Source organism: Nuphar pumila, chromosome 13 (assembly GCF_984573655.1).
Source record: "Nuphar pumila chromosome 13, dmNupPumi1.hap1.1, whole genome shotgun sequence".
NCBI classification, from domain to species: domain Eukaryota; kingdom Viridiplantae; phylum Streptophyta; class Magnoliopsida; order Nymphaeales; family Nymphaeaceae; genus Nuphar; species Nuphar pumila.
In genome coordinates, this window is record NC_143261.1 from 86,475,080 (window position 1) to 86,497,183 (window position 22,104).

At 36.3% G+C, this 22,104-nt stretch overlaps 1 protein-coding gene across 1 annotated transcript; it reads right to left on the reverse strand.

Moving 5' to 3' along the window:
• Nucleotides 1–766: 766 nt before the first annotated feature.
• On the reverse strand, nt 767–21,413 carry LOC149818992 (uncharacterized). The gene is made up of 11 exons (XM_089986319.1): nt 21,336–21,413; nt 21,039–21,125; nt 20,727–20,846; nt 20,297–20,414; nt 8,708–8,940; nt 3,106–5,394; nt 2,851–3,000; nt 1,385–1,477; nt 1,144–1,275; nt 1,017–1,040; nt 767–862 (listed from the first exon to the last, which is right to left on the reverse strand). Exons 1-11 carry the CDS (start codon nt 21,411–21,413, stop codon nt 767–769), a joined length of 3,420 nt encoding a protein of 1,139 aa, XP_089842445.1.
• Between the last annotated feature and the right edge of the window lie 691 nt (nt 21,414–22,104).

Consider the following 22,104-nt stretch of genomic DNA (forward strand, 5'->3'; position numbering starts at 1 on the left):
CAAATTTTTGCTGTGAGCAGTTTAGAAGAAACCTACGTGAAATTCAGTCATGTAAAGCCGAGAATACAGGTACCAAATTCTGTTAAAGTCGTCAAATAAGTTCGTTAGTGAATCACGTTAGTAGGACCAGTCTAGTCTGTCTAGTCTAAGCCTATTGAGGTTCGCTCTAAAGATTTTTTAACTTCGTAACTTTTTAAAAATGATGTTACTTTAAGGGACAACAGAAAAAAAAATGAAGTGTATTTTTGGCCTTTCTGTGATAGAAAAGCTGCTACCCTTCACCCCCAATCAAATTGTACAAAATCTTATGGTAGTAACAAGTGATTATGCTGGAAAGTGTGAAAAAGTTCTATTGTCAACATATTAGATTCAATTCCGTGCTTTTTGTGCTGCTCCTATACTTGGTGGCAACAGTCTTTTCCAACATGTACTGGTTTTTGTGTACATTGAAAGCTTGAAATAATCCAGATTTATTAATTGATTACCCTGCTTACGGCGCTTCAATGCAAAGCTTATTGCTTGATTGCAAAACAGTGTTTGAGTACTTCCTCATAAAAGATAAAAGAATGCACTAGCTGATTTCACTTGATAATATAATATACTTTTGCATTACAAGAAGCTATCTTTTGGCAGGCCCCGGATGAGCCTACTGGGCAAATCCAACTAATTCCTCTACACACAGATCCCACTTCCTTTCGTACATACACATGAATGAACTAATTCTTTTACACATACAGATGGCTAAGTCCATTTAGCATTTTTAAGATTACGAAGTCATTATAAGCTGTTGCCTTTCACCTTCTACCTCTGCAAACTTGAGATTTATCTCGGAGTAGCGTCCTTGCATTTCCTTCAGCTCATCCTACATTGATGTGTTTTTCTTCTTCAGTTGTGATATTTCAGCTATCAATTTTATGATGTCATCTTGATCAGGTGCACAATGACAGCAGGTTTTCTGCTCATTCCTCGAGTTAATAATGACGCTACATAAATATTATTTTCCATTAGATATTCACCAACATGATCTCAGTATCCAGAAGCTGTCAGTTGAAATATTCATGCTAAAGTTTCCAATAATTTTTCATTTGCAATGACCATCATCTTAAAGGTTACTAAATCAATGTTGTACCTTTTAGATGATACTTGTTCATTATGATCTTGGTTAAGCATGCCTGGTAGAGTCTCCATCTTTGTTGCTGAGAAACTTTTGCTGATGCTTGTTTCATCTTCATCACAGGAATTATCTGGAAACCTACAATCTTGAGCCTTCGACTCCTGCATCTTGGGAGCATTTAAACTATCAGTACTTTTGTTTTTTAAGACTAGTCAGTTCTTTATACTATGTTGTAAAATAGATGTAATAATTCATGACCATTTCCTTTACCTTCAAACTTTCAACTGTCTCTTTTTCAGAATTGACAGAGATATCCTTGTCCATATCAAGGCTCTCTTTGTGTTGACTGCTGAAGATAGTTTCCTGAAATTCAGCAGTTAACAATGATTATACAATCATAAAGTGTGTAAGGAATCCTTTAGATGCTCAAATAGCCCATACATCTTCATTATATGTGAATTTAGAAAATAGTGTCATCTATCAGAACCTATGTCACATAGGTGCGGGTGCAGATGTGGGTGCGGATACAGGTGCAGATGCAACACTTTAAAAAAACTTGGGTGTGGGGTGGAGAGAGGGTATATATATATAATTTTTAACAGTTTTAAATTAACACTACATGTATGTGTGTGCATTTATGTATTTGTATATATAATATAGATAAAACTGGACTTGGTTAAGGTTAATTGAATATATTTTTGGACAGAAATGGACCTTAGTGTGGTTAACTTCACTTGACACAAAGGAAGCCGTGTCTAAGTGTCGCACCTGCATGGGTGCGGGTGCGACGCGGGTGCGGTGCCCTGTTAGAAGAGTCCGTGTTACATAGATCATAACTTATCTATAAGAGATCAAAGTGCACACATCTGCTTAAGGCATAAAGAATAATCGGGAGTAACTTCAACGGATCCATGCATATTCAGAACTTAGTTTGGAAATAGTTTTCCTCAATTACAAATTATGAATGAGAAATCCAATGTGTTAATGTCATTCTAGCTGATCCAGAAATTTCTTTTAGAGTTAATAATGATAGATAGTCAATGCTTAAAACCATCATGAAGATTGTGGAAAAAATATATTCAATTTTCATAAACTTGTTATTAGACAACTGCTGTTGCCTTGTATATGTTTTGCCAGCAAGAAGCACTTGAAGTTCACTCTGTCTGGTGACAAGATTATTTTTCTCATACACAAACCATGGGACAAACAAGCATTGAGAAGGGTAGAGAATAAATTAGGAAAATAACAGAAGACCACAAATGAGAAGATACAAATGAAGATGAGCATATCATAATGCTGCAACAACATACTTGCCTGTGTTCTTGCAAATTCAATTTGAGGCCTATGAACTCATCAGAAATTGTTAACAAGGACACATTCAAGCTCAGTTTTATGCATTGGAATGGACAAGAGAAGCTAACAATTGTATGTTAAAATTGATCAAAGGGTGTCAGTTTTCTCAAACTTATTTCCAATATCTGGAAATATTTCTGTTGGCATCTCCTCTTTTTGTTGCCTTATCACATTTGATATAGCATTAGTGTAGCAATTTACACCATTCAAGAAGCACAACTTCTTTAAGAACATATAGAAGAGGAAGTTCAAACATTTATATATCAAGATTTATGAGGATGCATCCTGATGGCAATCTAGTATTGAACACCATGCAGGAAAAATTACTCTGGGAAGATCCATGAATCTGATATGAGCATACAGATTGTTTTATGGTTGCTGACCTGTACTTTTCCATAAGAGGAATTTGAGATATTCTGTATTAGATTCGCTGTAGTCTTTTGTAGTTCTTCAATCCTTGTGTATAGATCCTTCTCCTCTGCAAATTCATTTCTTGATTTTTCAAGAGTGGCTTCCTTCATCTTTACCTCTTCCTGTCAAACATTGGAACCATCATCAATGTGGGCACAGTAATATGTGTTCAAATAACCACTTTAAATGTGGAAATGTATTTTCACAATGTATGGAACACCACTTACCTCAAGAAGCTTGATTTTTTCTTGCAACTTGGTGACCTCCTTAATGCAATGTTGGCCATTGCTGGACTTATTGTTCCTTGGGCTTGCCTTTTCATTTACTTCAAGTGCTGTAACTCTTGAGTTGTTGTCCTTGACTTTCTTTTCAATGACTGTGATTGCATCTTCCTTCTTCTTCAAGTCACTTCTTAGTTGAAATACCTGTTTCCTTAGATTCTCTATCTCAAATTCATCATTAGACAAGGATTTCTTAAGTTCATTATATTGTGCTGTTATTGCTTTTATCTCTGATTGTAGAATACCGATCAATGCCTCCTTTTCAACCAACAAGTGCCTTTTGTCATGTAATTGTTCCAGTGATTTTCCAGCTTCCTCCCTTGCCAGAAGAACTGGCCTCTCAAGGGCTTTTCTTTCGGCATCTTCTCTTTGGACCATAAGATATTTTTCATGCATTCTGGTTTTCATTTCTTCCAGCTCAAGTAGAATCTTTTCTTTTCCTTCTACCTTCTTGAGAAGATCATTTCTTTCAACTATGATCAATTGTATATCTGCTTTAAGTGCAAGTATTTCAGCCGAGAGAGTGTTGTTGGTAACTTCTGTAACGTCCTTCTGAGCCTTAAGGTCCTTGGATAAATATTCAACTTCTGATAGTAGTTGATTTATGCTGCTTGTTTTCAAATCCAGATGGGCTGAAAGCTCCGCAAGTCGGTCCTCATATTGATCTTTGACCAGTTGGAGATCTTCAGTAGATTTCCTTAGCAACTCCTCTAGATGGTTCTTTTGGATGCGCATGTTACTAGCTTCTGTCATTGCTTGCACAGCCAGTTTCTCATTTGCATCAAAAGTTGCAGTCATTTGCATGGAGAGCATTCTAAATTCTTCTTGGAGCCTTTCAACTGTGTCAACATTGCTTTGCCTTGTCTTCCTCAACATCTCTTCTGCTTTTATTGCTCTCTGTTCCCGCTCTACTTTGGCATGAGTTAGCGCTGCCAGTTCAGCTTCAAATGCTTCTTCCTGCTTGGCAAGTTCTTTCTCCAGGTTATCAACATGAGCTTCCAGGTCGTTAATGACTGCTAATGACACTGAGGCTTCATATTGCATTTTTAGTTGCTCTTGTATCTGACTCTGATCAAGCTTAAAAGCCATGTCATGATTTTCTTGCTTCAGAATCTCATAATCAAGAGCAAGTTGTTCCATTTGCATCTCTATGTTATCACGATCCTTTTTGCATTCATCCAATTCACTTTGTAGTTCTAAAACCTTTTGCTCAAGTGAAGATGCATTATCTGCATTGTCATGCTTCTTAATTAATACTTCCAATGCGAGTTGATCTTGATCTCCTTCTTCATGCTTAGTGTTCTTTGGGTCTTGGTAAATTTGAACTTGATGTTTCTGTAAATTGTCTGTTGTTTTCATTAGCTCTTGGCAGCTTTCATCTATTACTGGTATGCTGCATCTTAAACTGGAGGAGACCTGAGATATTTCCCTTTCTTTCTGTTCTAACAACTCCTCTAAATCCTGAATAGCAAGAATCAGTTCAGAGTTTGCCTCTTGAGTCTTCTGTAGTTGCAAGTGGAGGTTGGCACTTAGTTCTTTCTCATAACTCAGTTCTTGTTTAACTTCTTCTAGAATGCGGATGGCATCATTGTTGTCATAATGGGAGTTGTTCATAACGTTGATGTCATTGTTGGCCCTTAAAGCCTTGAGTTGTCCGCATTCCTGTTTAAGTGCATCTCTCTCTTCCTTTAAGCTGCACATTTCCTTTGAAAATTCCTGCACCTTTCTGGTTTCCTTTACAATTTGTTTTCGCAATGTCTGGACTTCAAGATCTGACAACTCTGCTTGCCTTCCCATAGCAGCAATTTTGTTTTTGAGTTTTTCAACTTCAATTTCTGCAGCCTGCAACTTCTCATTCAAAGTGATCTCTTTAGAAGTGTTTGTTGAGTTTACTCTGCTTTCATTTGGAGTCCAACTGAGAGACCATTCTGTGGTCGAATCTTCACATTCTCTATAATCTGACATGGCATTGCGTCCATTGGCCAAAAGTTGTGGCGATTTTGCATTGCTTCTAAGAGGTGATAGAAAGCTTATTGCATCCTTATGGACGTTATTTTTGAATTTGTATTCATGGGGGAAATCATTCCCTAAGCTGCCATCTGAACTTGATGATGCTGAGATAACATCGGAACCTCTGAATCCTTTGAGATTGTCATCACATTCAGCAGTGTGAGGTACAGTATTTATCATGATAGATGGGCTGAACTGCACTGTTTCATTGCCTGCTGAGATATCCTGGAAAAAGGTTAGAAGATGTGTAAGTCAGCTTGTGCATGATAATATCCACAATAAAGTACTACATAATTGCACTATTACGGTAGAAAGTTCTTTATTGAAATTTAAATCTCGATTATGGAGTTCTAATGTTGAAGTTCCATGACACCTCATTACAGTTCTTTCCAATCTTTTAAGTGTGAGAAACATTTCTCCTCCACACTCCATTTCAAGGTTGTAAGTATCATATCATTATCCGTATCGGTCGAGCCCAAAATAAGATACGTATAGTATCATAAAAAATCACAATTTTTAATAAAAAATCCAAAAAAGTAATGAAAAATCAGAAAAAACTAGAAAAAATTCTAAAAAAAACATAACACATGAAACAATGATGAATTATACGAAATACAACCATAAAATCACATATGAAGCATTTATGTCTCTATGAGTTGTATAAGACATCATCAAACATCAACTATCTCCTCCACACATCTCAAGGTTGTAAGTATCGTATCATTACCCGTATCGGTCAAGCCTAAAATAAGATATGTATCGTATCGTAAAAAATCATAATTTTTAATAAAAAATAAAAAAGTCATAAAAAATCAGAATAAACTAGAAAAAATTCTAAAAAAGTATAACAGATGAAACAATGATGAATTATACAACATACAACCATAAAATCACATATGAAACATTTATGTCTCTATGAGTTGCATAAGACATCATCAAACATTAATTATCTCACAAGAACAATGAAAAATATTAAATATTTTGCAATCAATAACATGCCATAAGACTCATACTTTCATATTATATAAACAAAAATATTATGACAATAGTTGCACTCGATTTTCAATTGGTTTTCACTCATTACTTGAGTGCCCCATTGTCATGCTGGATCATCTGATGCCATTTTTGTTTGAGGAGTATGGAGCCTAATTTCAACCTTGATATAAATCTTTACTTTATAATTTTACTCATAATAAAGATTTTTTTACTTTAACCCACTTTCTTGAGTGAAAAATAGTGAAGATGCACTTTTACTTTAGCAAACCACAAAAGCCCTCTCCCTTGAACATGGATCGGCCCCCAAATTGCTCTCACGAGTTCTAAGGTGTGTGAATACCTCTCTAATGACTTCTACATAAATGAGGGAGACGGGCCTCAAGAGGTCTTTAAAACCCAAAACTGAAAAACTACGATTCAGCCATTTTTAAAGTGTGCTCACCTTGTATCGTACGATACACCATATATCGTATGGTACAAATATGATACACATTCGTATCGTGATACGAATACGTATCATATCAATATTTCTTATAGTAATGATACATACCAAACCATATCGTATGGCACATATGTATGATACAGTACGATACGTACAACATTGCTCCATCTTAATATGATTCACAATGACATAAGTTTTAGTTAGCTCATAGCCCTGAATATGTGTGTGTGTGTGTGCACATCCATAAAACAAGGTCCGACCTTCTAAACAACTTATCATGCATGATCTATTTGTTTGATAATTTGGTTTGATTCTTCTAATATTTCAGCAATGTAAACACCCCAAATTTTCATCATCCATTCTCAAAAAACCCTCCTCGTGCAGTGCCAACCCTGTTAGGTTAGTGTAGGAGTTAAACCCCGAGTCAGTTTCAGAAAATCACCATTTTACCAATTTTTATTTGGAAATTACCATTTTACCCCTAGGTCATCCCGGACCCCAGTCAGTCGGAGTCAACCAAGCTCATTGGTCAGTTCAGAACAATTAGAATATCAGTCATCTCAAGCTCATATGAGCTCACAATGAACAAACCATTCTCATTTCTGACCATTCCTGCCAAAATGGGATCATTTCCTCAGAAATGAGCTCATTTCTCACTCAAATCCAAGTTAATTGTCTCTGAGTCAGTCATTCATAGTCAGTCATATTCCCCAGAGTCTAACTTGAGCTCACCAAGAGTTCGAGTGCTCCAGTTTCAATTCAAAACCATTTCTAAGTGTCCCAGAGCCCATTTTAGTCCATTTCAGCTCTTTCAGCTGAAATTGAGCTGAGTTTAGTCAATTGAACTAGTGTTCGAGCTTCGATTTTAGTTCATGTTAGTATTACTGATCTTTGTTTTAGCTCAAGCCCAGCTCAGGTTGGTAATTCACTTCACTCCAGTGACTATTCCGTACCATTTCTCTAAAAATGGTAGTATTTCTTGAAAATTTAGTCGGAGAGTCCAGTTAAGTCAGTACCTTGTCAGTTCATTGAAGTTCTGAAACTCTAAAACCCAGCTCAATCAAACTCATTTTAGCTCAAACCCTAATTTTCAGTGTCATTCTAACCCAGTAGAGTCAAAAAACCATTTCTTCAACCATTTCGCAATTTTTATCAGTTTTTATGCTTTTTGAACTGGTACAACTGCCAATCAGGGTTTAAAATCCAAAATTCTTCATTCAGGGTTAGCATTTCGCATAGCATTTCATGTCATTTCTTATCATTTCATATCATTTCTCAGCATTTCATCACATTTCATTCCATTTTCGAAGTCCAAAACTCCAGTTTTATAAATTTCAATCCAGATTGAGTTTTAAAAAAATTTCAGAAATCAATTTCAAACCCTGGGTTTCCAAAATTGACATTTTTACCCCTGGGAGTCTAAATTTGGAAATATTTTCTCAAGAAAAATAATCTGGATTTATTTCAAACTCAAATTTTTGAATTCTACACTGGATTTGCTTCGCAACGGGATATTGAACTTCAAAATCCGAGCTCGTTTCGTCTGGAAATTTTCTGAAAAGACTATTTTACCCCTCTAATCGTCAAAATGAATTTCAAAAGTGGAATTTGGACCCGCTCTGAGATGGCCCATTCATTTACATTTCTATTTTATTAAAAAAAAGATGTTTCTTTTATTTGCTTGTTTTGTTTTTATTGTTTTTATTTATTTATTTTATTTTAGAGAGGTGGGACCCGCGAGGGGGGTCGCCCAAACCTCCAGCCCCATTTCCTTCTTCCTTCCTTTTCTTTCTTCCCTTCCTTTCCTTTTTCTTCTTTATTTTCTTTCCTTTCTTCTTTTCCTTCTTCCTTCCTTTTTTTCTTTTCTTCCTTTCTTTCCTTCTTCCCTTCCTTCCTTTCCCTATTCTCCAACCCATCTCACGTAAACCCTTCTTTCCCTCTCATTCCCTTCTCATTAAACCCTAAGTATTGACCCAATTAAAACCTAAGTTGAAAAACCAAAAAGAAAAAAAGAAAAAGGAGAGAAGTCTCTCACGGCTGCACCCCTTCTCATCTCTTTCACTCTCTCTCTCTCTATCTCTCCCTTGGTTCTCATTACACAGCACTCCCACCTTCTTCCTTCAACACCACCAACTGCACACCATAGCAGCCAACCACCTCCTCCTCTAGCAAGACTGGTTCAACACCATCTCGTTGCAGCCCCTTCAAGTCCAGCCTTCTAGCAGCCACCTCCGGATCACCTTCTAGCAGCCACCACGAGGGAACCGCCAGCCAGCCCCTTTTGTGACAGCTACCACAGCCATCACCTTCAATCTTCTTCAATTCCCAGCAAGCTGCAGCAAAGATACCAAGGTGAGACCCCTTTGGCTCATTGATTTTTTTTTTATTTGTTTGTTTTGGTTACGATAGAGCTATCGAGTGAGCTATTTCATTCGCTCCATGGATGAAGCCTCTCACTTCAATGGCTAACATAAATAAAGATTGTGTCTCCCCAATTATACCCTGTTTTATTTTTAAATTTAGGTAGATTTCATGTTTCAAACGTTGCTTTTAATTGTATTGCATCATTTTATATTATTTAGTTTAATTTCATCAAAACATCATTGATAACTCATTAATTTTAATTTTAGGCGTGTAGAATTGTTGTTATTGCATGCATGAATCCATGTCAATAAATTTCAATATTTTTATGTTGAATATGCCTATTTGTCAGTGATCTCCTGCCAAAAACCTGGATGGATTTGGGTTTTGGATCCCCTCTTTAAAAATCAAATACTAGACTGGGTTTTAAACCCTGTGAAAATTCTGGACACATTTTTGGCAGACTTATGAACTCAAGATCACCCCTGTGGAAGATCCGGATCATCATCAAAAAAATCACAGTGGATTCATAATTGAACCTACTAATGATCTGGAAATTTTGAGGTCTTTCCAATTAGTTTTGACCTCTGTCAAAAATAGGATTTCCCAGACCCCTGGGAAAATCTCGATTTTCTTTCGTCAGGGTATAGGCAGACCCTAATACACCGATTCCATTCAATCCGTAGTCCTTCTGCAAAAACTTTCAACACGAAAGTTGTTCCTAACCTGTTTTTATGTCATTTTCCAAAATTTGGGGATTTTTGGAACTGTTTCAGTATTTTTCACGAAATTTTATTTTCTGTCTGACATATTTCAATATCTCAAAATTTCAAAGATTTGGGTCTCTGATAACAGTGTGCCCTTTTCCAAACCGTAACCCGAATCCCAATGATGCAAAAAGATAAAATTTACCCTATTTGTCAGGGACATTTTACCATAATTTCAACCTTTTCCCCATCTGTTTACTATTTTTCCCACATTTTCTACCGAAACCTGTTTGTTTCCCCCAAATCCTAGTCGCCGGATTCCGATCCGACTTGCCGGAGTGGTACAGCTCCGACCATGGGTCAAAACCAGAAAGTGTAAAAGGAACAAATCTTGGCCTTGGTGTCCTATGTCACACCATAAAATTTGGAATTTTTTTATGGAAGTTTGATATCCGAAATCCCATTTAGAATCAACATTTTAGGCAAAAATCACAAAATTTAGGGTTTTTATTTGAATTTCTATATTTAAAAATACAAAAAATAGATTTTCGAGCTCCATTCTGTTTCTAGAGTTATTTTAGGTGTCCATGCCAAATTTGGTTTAATTCCAAGTTCATTTGCTCCATGTGTTAGTTTATCTTTAAATTCAAAAGCGAAAATCAGGCGAAAATCAGGTTAAATTTGATATTTTATGATATTTTCGCCATTTTAGGGTTTTATTCATGTAAATTAGCATGTAGAATCATATTAGGGTTAATTTCAATGTCATTTGCATTTCACATTTTCCATTTTTGCAAAATTTATTTCAGAAAACCCTGGTTTCAAGGCCATAGTCTTGTTGTCGGGGGTATTTTGGTCATTTTTGACCTAAATTTCGAAATTTCAATCTTTAATTTCATAAATTTTCATGCATATAATCATATTTCATCATATTGTATTTGATTTATTTCATTTGATTTTTAAAATTCCAAAATTTACAAAATTTCTTTTAAAAACCCTGATTTCAAGGTCATCAGGGGTATTTTGGTTATTTTGACCCCAATTTCGAATTTTCAAGATTATTTTTAAAATTTATTCATTATTTATCATGTTTATATCAAAGGGGGTATGAATTTGGGTTTATATCTGAATAATATCTGATAATTTTCCATATTTTCGGATAAATTCAGAAAAACCTACATTTTCGTGCTAATATTGTTTTCTAGTTTTGCAGAAACATTCAAGAAGAAGACTTAACTTTTTTATTCTTTTATTTCAATTCAATGTAACATTAAATGTAATATTTGGAATAAGAGTTACATTTTCTGCTTACAATATGACTGCATTGCATATAGTTTAATTTCTGCAAATTCAATATCTGAATGCATCATTCATGCTCTTATGGAGTTTATAAACTCGGTGGGATTCGTATTTATGACCATAGTCAGAATACGAAGAAAACCAAGATTTATGATCTTCATATTAGCCACATTCAACCTACACACTTAGGTTAACTTCAAAAATGCACTGCATTTTTCCAAGTTTAAAAAAGATTTCCCAATTCCTCAATGAAATTCCCTTTTCAAATTCATATTTATTCATTCATATTATTCAAATTGCATTGTTTTCAAATTCATTTTCCAATTTCAATTTCAGAAAATTCAGTTTTCTCAAGAATTTCCAAGTCTTTCTCAGGATCTGATTTTATCAAAATCCTAAGTTTTCAAATGACATTTCAAATCATTTCCTAAGTTCAAACCAAGATTTTCCAATGTTTTAAAATTCTCAAATTTCAAAATCCTAAGTTTTCAGAAATCGATTTTCTCAGAGTTCTCATTTTCCTGAGAATCCATTTTTCATTTCAAAAAGTCATTTTCTAATGAATTTCTTGATTTTCTCAGAATTCTCAAATCCATTTTCTCAGAAAAGTAATTCCAAATCTCAAAAATTGATTTTCCCAAGATTCAAGTTTTCATGAGAATTCATTTTCCAATATAATTTCTGATTTCCAATGAAATTCAATGATTTTCCCAGGAATTCCATTTTCAAACACTTCTTCAATCATTTTTCAAGCATATTTCAATTTTCCAAACAAACATCATATTTTCTCAAACTTGCATTATTTTCAAAATATCATAGCACAAGCCTGATTCTCTGTACATTTTAGGAAAAATAGAGCATAATTTAGATATTTGAATCATGTTAAAGCACATAATTGATCATTGGTTCAATTACCCCTGGTAAAGGCGTCAGGAACGGTTGAACCTCGTACCGACAGACAGATCCCATTCCATGGAATTTTCCCGCAAATTTTCAAAATGGAGGCAAGTTAATTTTCAAAACAATTTTCAAAACTTTGGTCGAGTTTGACTCGCAAAATTCGTTTCTCTCTCGCAAGAGAGGAAAAATTTTTTTGCGATGATAACAAGCAAGCTCCTTTTTCTTTTTCTTGCTTTTCCTTCTCACTTAATTCTTGATTGTGAAGAATAAGAACCAACTAATGGATTTGATCTAGTTTATTTAATGTAATTTATAGAACACAATTTCTTTTTGGGTTTCTGTTCATTGATTATTTCTACGCATTAAGATGCATATGTCTAAGACAAACTTGGAAATCATGTTATATTACTACAGCCATTCACATGGTATTAGAGAAGTATCAAGAACAATGGAAATTTAGAGATGAACTATTGGTAATTCACTAAAACTTTATTCAAGAAAGATGGCATTATACCTTTGTTTTTAAAATTAACATAAGATTTAGGCTATGTATTCAAAAGTGATAGGAGCACCTAGAAACACAAAATAAATGCATTAATTATAAATTTGAAGTATAACAATTTCTAATGAAAAATCAAATGTGTAAGCATTTGCTACATCACAATTTCTGATTTTTTAATATTATAACAAAATCAATATGTTGCAAATTGTCCCCTCCTAGGTGCTCAGCCAGTGACTAGTTCAGGTGCACTTTTAAGTTAACTACATACTACAGCATTTAGGTATTATGTTTTGGATTGGATATCTAATTCACTACTTAATAGGATATGGTAAGACCATTCTGTATCCAATCAGCTACATGATAAGATCTGACAATGAGTTTTTTTACATGTATAAAGAAATCTGAATCAGATTAAATGTAAACTATGATCCAGATGAAATTAAAAATTTATTCAGATCTAGATCTGGCAGTAGAAATCCTTGAGCCCAAGAACAAAACTGATGCGCACATCACTTGGCCCCTGGAAGCCAAAAAGGTGGGAAGGGGCAAGAAATAAAATTCTGAAAACTAAGAAATGGAAAGGGATCAGTTTGGATTTGTACTGGATCAGAGATGAACTTTTCTATCCCTATCCCTCAACCATCTTTTACAAACTAGACTTATGTGTCTTTCAGACAACTTCAGATATGTATAGAGAACTAACATGAGCGTGTTAAAATACATGTAATTCATATATATATGTGTTTATATATATATGTATTGTCTAAAATACTCAATAGGGGTATTTTAGTCATTTCACAAGTACCCGATAGGGGTACTTGTTATTTTTCATTTATTTTTGTAATTCTTTTCTTTTTCTTTTTTCTTTTTCTTTTTCTTTTTTGTTTTTTGCTCACATAAAAAAGGCCCCACCATGGAGTCGATGGGGCCCCCAACGGTCACATTTGTGACCGTTGGGGGCTCCCAAAGACTCCATGGGGAGCCCCTAGGTGGCTCTTCTTTTAAGGCCATAAGGCCAGCCCCCCTCTCCTTCTTTTGTGTATATATAGGGGTGAACCCCTCTTGTATTTTTCACTCTTGAGAGCTCTCTCTCTTTTTCAATAAGAGACATTTATATTTTTATGTTGTGTTGTCTCTTTGTGGGTTTGGGTGTTACCTCTTTTGTTTGTTCATTAGTGGGTATTGTAAGTGCTTATCGCACTCTTTGTTTTTCCGCATATTTCATTACATGGTATCAGAGCCTTGTGTATGCTCTTCTTCTTAATATAGCTAGTTGAGTAGTTATATTATTGTTTTTTATATCTCTCTTCGTTTGTCCTCTTGTGAGTGATTAAATAGAAGAGGAACAAAAGATTGATCTCTCCTTCAAGCTCAATGACTCCAACTACATGATGTGGGCCGCCGCCATGGAGAACAACCTCAAAGGTAAAAAACTTTTGGGATACGTTATGGGTACCATTCCAGAACCACAACTCCAACTCACTAAGATGGATGGTAATCAAGAGAAAGCTCTTGAAGAAAATGCACGCATGAAGACCATTGAAGATCACCAATCTAAAGTGGAAGATTGGGAAAGTAAGCATGCGAAGATTCTTGCTTGGTTCATAAACAATGTGGAGCTCAAGATTTGCGCCAACATTGCTAAGTTTCGAATGGCTAATGAAGCATGGTTCTTTATGAAAGATATGTTTACTCAAAAAGACCTTGCTCGTCAATTCTTTCTTCAAGAAAAAATCCGGACTATCAAGCAAGGAGAAATGAGTGTAAGGGATTACTATAGCACTCTTGGACCTTTATGGGATGAGCTATCTTTACTAGAACCAAAGTGGGTTTCTAGTGTGGATGTGGAACTAAGAAGAGAAAAAATGAAAAAAGAACACTTTTTCCAATTTCTACATGGGCTTAGGCCCGAATATGAACAAGTTAGATCTTCCCTTCTTCATAGATCTAAGCCTCTTTCCTTGGAAGATGCCATAGCCGAAATATGCCAAGAAGAAACTCGTCTTGGCATGATTAAAGGAGGAGATGATGTTTTGGCCGTATCTAAACCCGGCAACCATGTAAAAGCCTATAAGCCTCCACACTTTGGAAGGCAAAATAATTATAATGGCAACTATAGAAAATCCATTTGCCATCATTGCCAAGAACTGGGTCACATAAGACCTAATTGCCCTAAGTTAAATGAAACACCTAAAAACAAGGTTGCCTCCGTTGAAGAAGCTACTCAAAAGAAGGAGGAAACTATCAAAGGGAAGGAGTCTTTTTCTCTTGCTCAACTATCGGAAGCACTACAAACTCTACTCAAGATTCCATCAACCTCGGGTGCCGCCATAGCTTCTTCCTCTCCTCCAAGTATGTCTTCTTGGATCCTTGATTCTGGAGCTTCCTTTCATATGACTCCTCTTGAAAATGAGCTTTCCGATTTGTGTAATAACTCTAAAAACTCCTATGTTTCAACTGCTGATGGTACATCTTTACAAGTAAAAAGTTTTGGAACCTTAAATTTTTCTAAAGATTTCTTTATGCCAAACGTGAGAGTGGTACCTCAACTTAATTTAAATCTCATCTCTGTTGCTCAAATATGTGATCATGGATGTGAAATCTCCTTCTCAACTACGGATTGCTCTATACAGGATCTTCGGTCCGGAAAGCAGATTGGGCAAGGCCATAGGAGGGGAGATCTCTATTACACGAGCAACTTGAAACTTCCCACTAACTCTTTTTGTAACCATGTCCAAGATAAAAATATTGAAATTTGGCATCAAAGACTTGGACATCCAAGTTTCTCAAAAATGTACTCCTTTCCATTTGGAAAGGAATTTTGTAATGAGAAACATTTTGTTTGCAAGAGTTGTATTTTTGGCAAAATGAAATCCACCCCTTTTCCAAATCGAACCTTTGTGTCCAAAAGACCTTTTGAGTTAGTCCATTCGGACGTTTGGGGTCCTTCCCCAGTCATGTCTAAAGGAGGATACTCCTATTACGTTACTTTCATTGATGACTACACTAGATATGTGTGGATCTATTTTCTCAATTTAAAATCCGAAGTCTTTGACTTCTTCAAGAAATTTCATATGATAGTCAAAAATCAATTTTCAAGTAATATCTCTACTCTTAGATCCGATTCAGGTGGAGAATATCTATCAAATGAATTTCAAAATTATTTAGAAATAAATGAAATTTGTCATCAAAGATCATGTCCTAGAACTCCTCAACAAAATGGTTTAGCCGAAAGAAAGCATAGACACATCATGGAAACCACTAGGACACTCCTTATTTCCAAAGAAATTCCAAAAAGTTTTTAGGCCAAAGCAGCCTTAACCTCAACTTACTTGATAAATAGAATGACATCTTCATCCTTACAAAATACATCTCCATATGAAAAACTATTTGAAAGAACACCCGATTTCAATAGATTAAGAATTTTTGGGTGTAAATGTTTTGTCCTTACACATAAAAGAGACAAATTATCTCCTAAAGCTATTGAATGTGTTTTCTTAGGATATGGAGAAAATCAAAAGGGTTTTAGATGTTTTGACTTGAAAAATAACAAACTCTATGTATCCAAAGATGTAACCTTTTTGGAAAATGAAAATGGTTTTATGAAAACTAAAGATATTGACGAAAGTGAATATGCTTTCTTATTTGATCTTCTCTCCCAAGAAGATGAGACTCCTCAAGAAGAGGAAATCTCTAATGAGTCGTTGAATGACCTAGAGGATATTCCTCTTGACAATGTTGAAGATGAAAGTGATAGACCAATCCAAACCTATGTTAGGCGTGGTCAACAAGCTCAAATGAGTGCCTTAGAAAAATACTCTCAAGGGTCCAACATAGAAGAAACTTCTTTGAGGAGATCTGGCCGAATCTCCAATCCTCCTAATAGGTTCGTTTTCTATGAGTCTCTAACTCCAAGGTATAGAGCGTGTCTAATTGCATTACACTCATTTCATGAACCTTCACATTATAATGAAGCCAAAAACATTCCCCAATGGGTTGAAGCCATGAACTTAGTGCCCTTGAAAATGCAAAAACTTGGGAAATAACTTCATTACCCACTGGAAAGAGATCGATTGGATGTAGATGGGTCTTCAAAATTAAAACTAAAAGTGATGGTTCATTAGAATGCTATAAAGCTCGATTAGTAGCAAAAGGATATGCTCAGGAATACGGTATAGATTATGAAGAAACTTTTGCACTCGTAGCTAGGATGACCAGTGTTAGGACTCTTATCGCCGTGGCGTCAGTCAAAAAATGACCTATCTATCAACTAGATGTTAAGAATGCATTCTTAAATGGTGAATTAAATGAAGAAGTTTACATGGATCCTCCACCAGGAGTATGTATTGGTAAATATAAAATTCTCAAACTTAAAAAGGCATTATATGGTTTGAAACAAGCCCCAAAGGCTTGGCATGATAAATTTAGTAATGTAATGATAAGTTTGAATTTTCGTTCATGTTATACTGACACTGCTTTGTTTGTGAAAAGTGCAGGGTCTTCAGTAGTTATTTTACTACTTTATGTTGATGATATGATCATCACTGAAAGTGATGAGCAAGGAATTAATGATATTAAGAAAGTTTTAAAAGAAAATTTTGACATGTCTGACCTTGGTTTCTTAAGATATTTTTTAGGGATTGAAGTGGCGTACTCTTCTCGAGGGTACATTCTCTCTCAAATGAAACTTGCTGCTGACATTTGTTCCAAATCTGGTATCTCTGATGATAAGAAGACAGAAACCCCTGAAGTCATCAATGCAAAATTAAGGTTGGAAGATGGAACACCTCTCGAGGATCCCACTCCCTACCGGAAACTTGTTGGGTCTCTAACCTACTTATCCATCACTCGGCCACACATAGCTCATGCCGTCCACTCTGTCAGTCAGTTTCAACATGCACCTACAACCGTGCACATGAGTGCAGTCTTAAGGATCGTCAGATATATCAAAAACACCATAACTAAGGGAGTTTTTCTTTCCTCCTCCTCATCACTTGATTTAATTGCTTATACTGATGCTGATTGGGGAGAAAATCTCAATGACCGAGTCTCAACTACGGGATTTTGTGTTTTCTTAGGTGACTATGATTTCTTGGAGATGAAAGAAGCAACACAAAGTATCCTTGTCCTCAACGGAAGCGGAATATCGTGCTATGGCCACTACAACCATGAAACTTGTATGGCTAAGAAGTCTCCTCAGTGATATGGGCATTGTCATCTCTACTCCTTCGAAGATGTGTTGTGACAACAAAAGCGCAATTTATATTGCAAGCAATCACACCTTCCATGAGCGCACTAAGCATATTGAGATGGACTGCCATTACGTACGTGATGAATACCTAAGAGGAACCATAGCACTACCTTACATCACATCTGAGTACCAGTTGGCAGACTTCTTCACTAAGGCCCTTGCTGCTCCTCGTTTTTTGTTTCTCCTTAACAAGCTTTCGGTTATATCCCCGTAAAGCTTGAGGGAGGGTGTTAAAATACATGTAATTCATATATATATATGTATTGTCTAAAATACCCAATAGGGGTATTTTAGTCATTTCACAAGTACTCGATAGGGGTACTTGTTATTTTTCATTTATTTTTGTAATTCTTTTCTTTTTCTTTTTTCTTTTTATTTTTTGTTTTTTGCTCACATAAAAGGGGCCCCACCATGGAGTCGATGGGGCCCCCAACGATCACATTTGTGATCGTTGGGGGCTCCCAACGACTCCATGGGGAGCCCCTAAGTGGCTCTTCTTTTAAGGCCATAAGGCCAGCCCCCCTCTCCTTTTTGTGTATATATAGGGGTGAATCCCTCTTGTATTTTTCACTCTTGAGAGCTCTCTCTCTTTTTCAATAAGAGACATTTATATTTTTATGTTGTGTTGTCTCTTGTGGGTTTGGGTGTTACCTCTTTTGTTTGTTCATTAGTGGGTATTGTAAGTGCTTATCGCACTCTTTGTTTTTCCGCATATTTCATTACAGAGCGAAGGGAAGCTTGCTTGACTAGGTTGTTTCATTATATCCAAATCACATTTATCTTCACATGTTCTTCTTTTATAATATCTTTCATGGGGTACTACTTTCTATGTAAGTAAATTCCCTATGTTCATGAATATAATAATTTCTATTCATAAAATCAAGAATGCAGATCAGGGCCACAAGTTTGTTGGTCTAATTAAATAAAAGCTATGAGGGTTCTTTTTGGTGAAAGGATATGTTTTGGCTGTAAACATAGATCCTCCTAAGACATAATTGCATGTCCCTATTCCATGGATAGAAAATTATAAAATGCCCTTGAATCTTTTGTACCTGATGGTCGATAGCTTAATGTTTATTGGGACAGCAGATGAGAACCAAATGACATCAAGGATTTTTTTTATTTAGTAATGATATCTTTGAACCATCTCAGAGAAACAATCATAAACTAACATTTCAAGAGAATTTCAGTTGATCAGATTAACACAATGAGGGCATATCTCTACTGAATACATGGATATGGTGTTTGTTTAGGACATAAAATCATGGATTCACCATACCTGACATACTGTTGTAGAAGGGACAAGTAAGAGGCAACCATCTATTCCTTTTTTTGGTTAAGTTTTGGGGTGCTTCAAGAATCTTCAAACTTGACTTGCAGGCTTAAGACCAGAGAAATCTCTCAATGGAGAGCTTTTTGTGTCCAATGCTATCTGAAGGTGGAAGGAAATAGCCTTCACGAAATGTCCTGTGACTCCACAGAATTAATGTAGTTCGGAATGGGATGACATTGGTTCAATATATTTTGAAGTTCTATTATTAGAAAGCGTAAACCATATCTATATTCTAGAAGGCTAAAATACAGGGCCAGCTAAATATTCCATTTTTTTCTGAATTTTGAAGAGCAGACAGTACCTTCAAAGCCATTTTTGTGAGTGTAAGGTAGGAGTAGTGATATTTATTAGCAAGGATTCTCGGTAGAGACATGCTCCTGAGGAACTAAAGAAATAACTAATGGAATTACAATGGACAGTGGGAATATCTGTGTGGCTGAAATTCCCAACTATATAACTTGTATGTGCATTCTCCAGGATGTCATTAATTAGACAGATGCTTAATGTTGGAACTAACACAAAGACATTCTGGAGCAATCTAGTCAGACATGAAAGAAACCAGATATGACTTTTAGTTTCTTCTTTATTTGGAACAAGGATCATAAAGAGCAAGTTAAATGAGGACCTGGAGGTACGCATATCTTCTCCAGTTCTACTTAGGTGAATAAGCGCCAAGATCATCCAAGTTATGCAGTAGCTGCAAAAAAGAAGCTCGAATATGGGTTTATGATAAGTTGGCTGTCCTTTGTCAGCTTTCTCATTGTCCTAATGATGGGGCATGAAAAAAGTTTGCTAAGTAGTGTATGATAAACCAACATTATACGAATGGCTATTGGAAAAATTGAAGTGTGCTCTGATGGCAACAATCCAAGGGTATCTTTTGTCCCTGCATCTTATGCGCTAATTTGCAATCTTTAACTGTACAAGTTTATTAGCTAATCAAAAGTATCTTTTCTCAGCCACATTGGAACTATGGAAACAGAAAAGTGGGAAAATGAAAACTAGTTGAAGATGATGAAAGCTTACTTTACTAGCACAGCTGTTGGTGCTGCATGAAGTTTTTGAACTTCCGTCTCTGACAAAATCGCTGATGTGTCTCCTGAGGCTCTTGCTATGTGGGCTTCGCGTGGCCGCACTTCTTTTCTCGTCTTCTCTGCAGTGGCATCTTGAAAAAACAGAACCCAATACTCAGATCTGTACTGCAAAAATCTGAAGTCGATAAATATGAACATGTGGATTATTCAAGTTGGAAGGAATTTGCGGTACCTAGTGTCCCCATCAGCATGTAGTCTCTGAATTGTCACCTACATGCAATATCACAAAAGGAAAAGATTACGGACTACAGAATCGAAGAAACCAGTTAATTGCAAGTGCTTGATCCACATTTCAGTATAGCCAATGAATTTATTCCTTGATCTGTAGAATGGATGTCTTGAGACCGACTTGTGAAGGAACTGTTTGGAATAAAATGCAAGAAACAGGAACAAGGGATTCTTCTTATGTTCAAATTCAACATTCCAAAGAAGGGCATTATGTACTGAAGTGGGACTGCGCCAGAGTAGAAAAATTCACCCATCTTAAGAGGGATTTAGGAGAATTTGGACAAGTTCTTCCAAAGAGTTTAAGAAACAGTTCAACAAAGTCTGTTGAGAGAATGTGGCATCGGATCCCACATTGGCTCACACTGTTAGCCAAGTTGATCAGTGTCTCAATGTGAGGATTTCTTTTAAGTTTCTTGTTCTAGGCTTTTGGTTAGAATTACTTACATGAAGAATTGTGGAGTTGGAAGTTCCAAGTTGGAGAGAGACAGAACAGGGTTTGATGGCATCTGCATACTCAGCAAGATCAACAGCCGCTTGTCCTAGAAACCCACCTTTTGTCGATCCCTGGTGAAATACAGAGAACCCATCAGAACCAAAATCCTGGAACAGAAGAAAATGGTGGCAGGAAGCTTGGTTGCTTACATTCCACACGATAAATCGATAAATTTTCTCCTCGAATTTCCCGGTTTTCGCCTCTTGCGTAAATTTTATGGTCTCGCAGACCGGATTCTCCCACTGACAGGTCCCATTGCGAACCTGAGCCTTCTCTGTTTTCGCCGAAGGCTTCCCTGTTTCTGAAGGAACAAGAGCTACCAACAAACTATCCCATCCAGTTTGAGGAACCTGTATTCGTTGAGTTAACAAAAAAAACACAGAATTAGTTCATCTGCATTGTAAAGAAATAGTGTGATTTGTTCTTAACCCGAGCAGATACGGTTTGATCAGCACACTAAGAATTCAATGACGGAAATTCTGAGTTTGGTTCAACAAGAAGAAACCAACAGAAAACAAAAATTTCGAAATCTGATTGGTATGATCTCCCTTGAAAGTTACCTGAGTTGCATGAAACTGCACTCTGAACACAGCCTTGATCTTGTTCTTGTCACTCCTCCACTTGGTTCCCATGAACATCTTTCCCCCACTCTCGAATTCAGCCCTCCTCCGGCAGCCTCAATCATCTACCCCGACGGAAAATCGCGATGATCTCGATCTCCACTCTCGGGACCGCCGGCCGGAATCGCGAAATCCTCCATTCTCCGATTGCCATCTTCTCGGAGCCTTCGCCAAAACGACGCAGACTCCTCCACACTATCAAGGAGAGAATTACCAAATACAATTCCCTTCACAATCCCAACAATTTGATCTCTGGTGGGGAGTCTCTGTTTGATAAAAAAATCACTCAGAATCCGGCCACCGGCCAGCGAGTGGCTCCCCAGCAGAGCTCGCCAGAAAGACTCTTCTTAGGGGAAGAAGAGCTGAACCAATGCATCCAATAGAATTTTAAATCTTTGGAGTTAAAAAGGAAACACAAGGGATCAGCGTATTCTCTCTGAAGCAACCAGCCTTCTGTTCTCTCAGGCTAAAATAAATGAGACGTAAAACCAATAACAATAACAATAACAATGAATAAAGATAAAAGAAAAAAATTTGTTGGGGAGCCCTACACTAAACCGCACACTTTTGTGAAATCTAGAACGAGTAAGAAAAAAAAGAAAATGAGAAAACAACAAGAGCAGAACCCAAGTGGCGGATTGGATTTACGGAGTAACAGAGAAAGAGTTAAAAAATTAAAGATTTTTTTTTCCTTCGCTATAACTTATTG

Bases quoted from the DNA above. Each gene is read 5' to 3' on its own strand.
- LOC149818992 (XM_089986319.1), bottom strand. From the start codon at position 21,413: ATGTTCATGGGAACCAAGTGGAGGAGTGACAAGAACAAGATCAAGGCT. The intron at 21,126-21,335 runs GTAACTTTCAAG...CAACGAATACAG, and splicing joins TGCAGTTTCATGCAACTCAG to GTTCCTCAAACTGGATGGGA. The intron at 20,415-20,726 runs GTAAGTAATTCT...TATTCCAAACAG, and splicing joins CCAACTCCACAATTCTTCAT to TTCCTTCACAAGTCGGTCTC.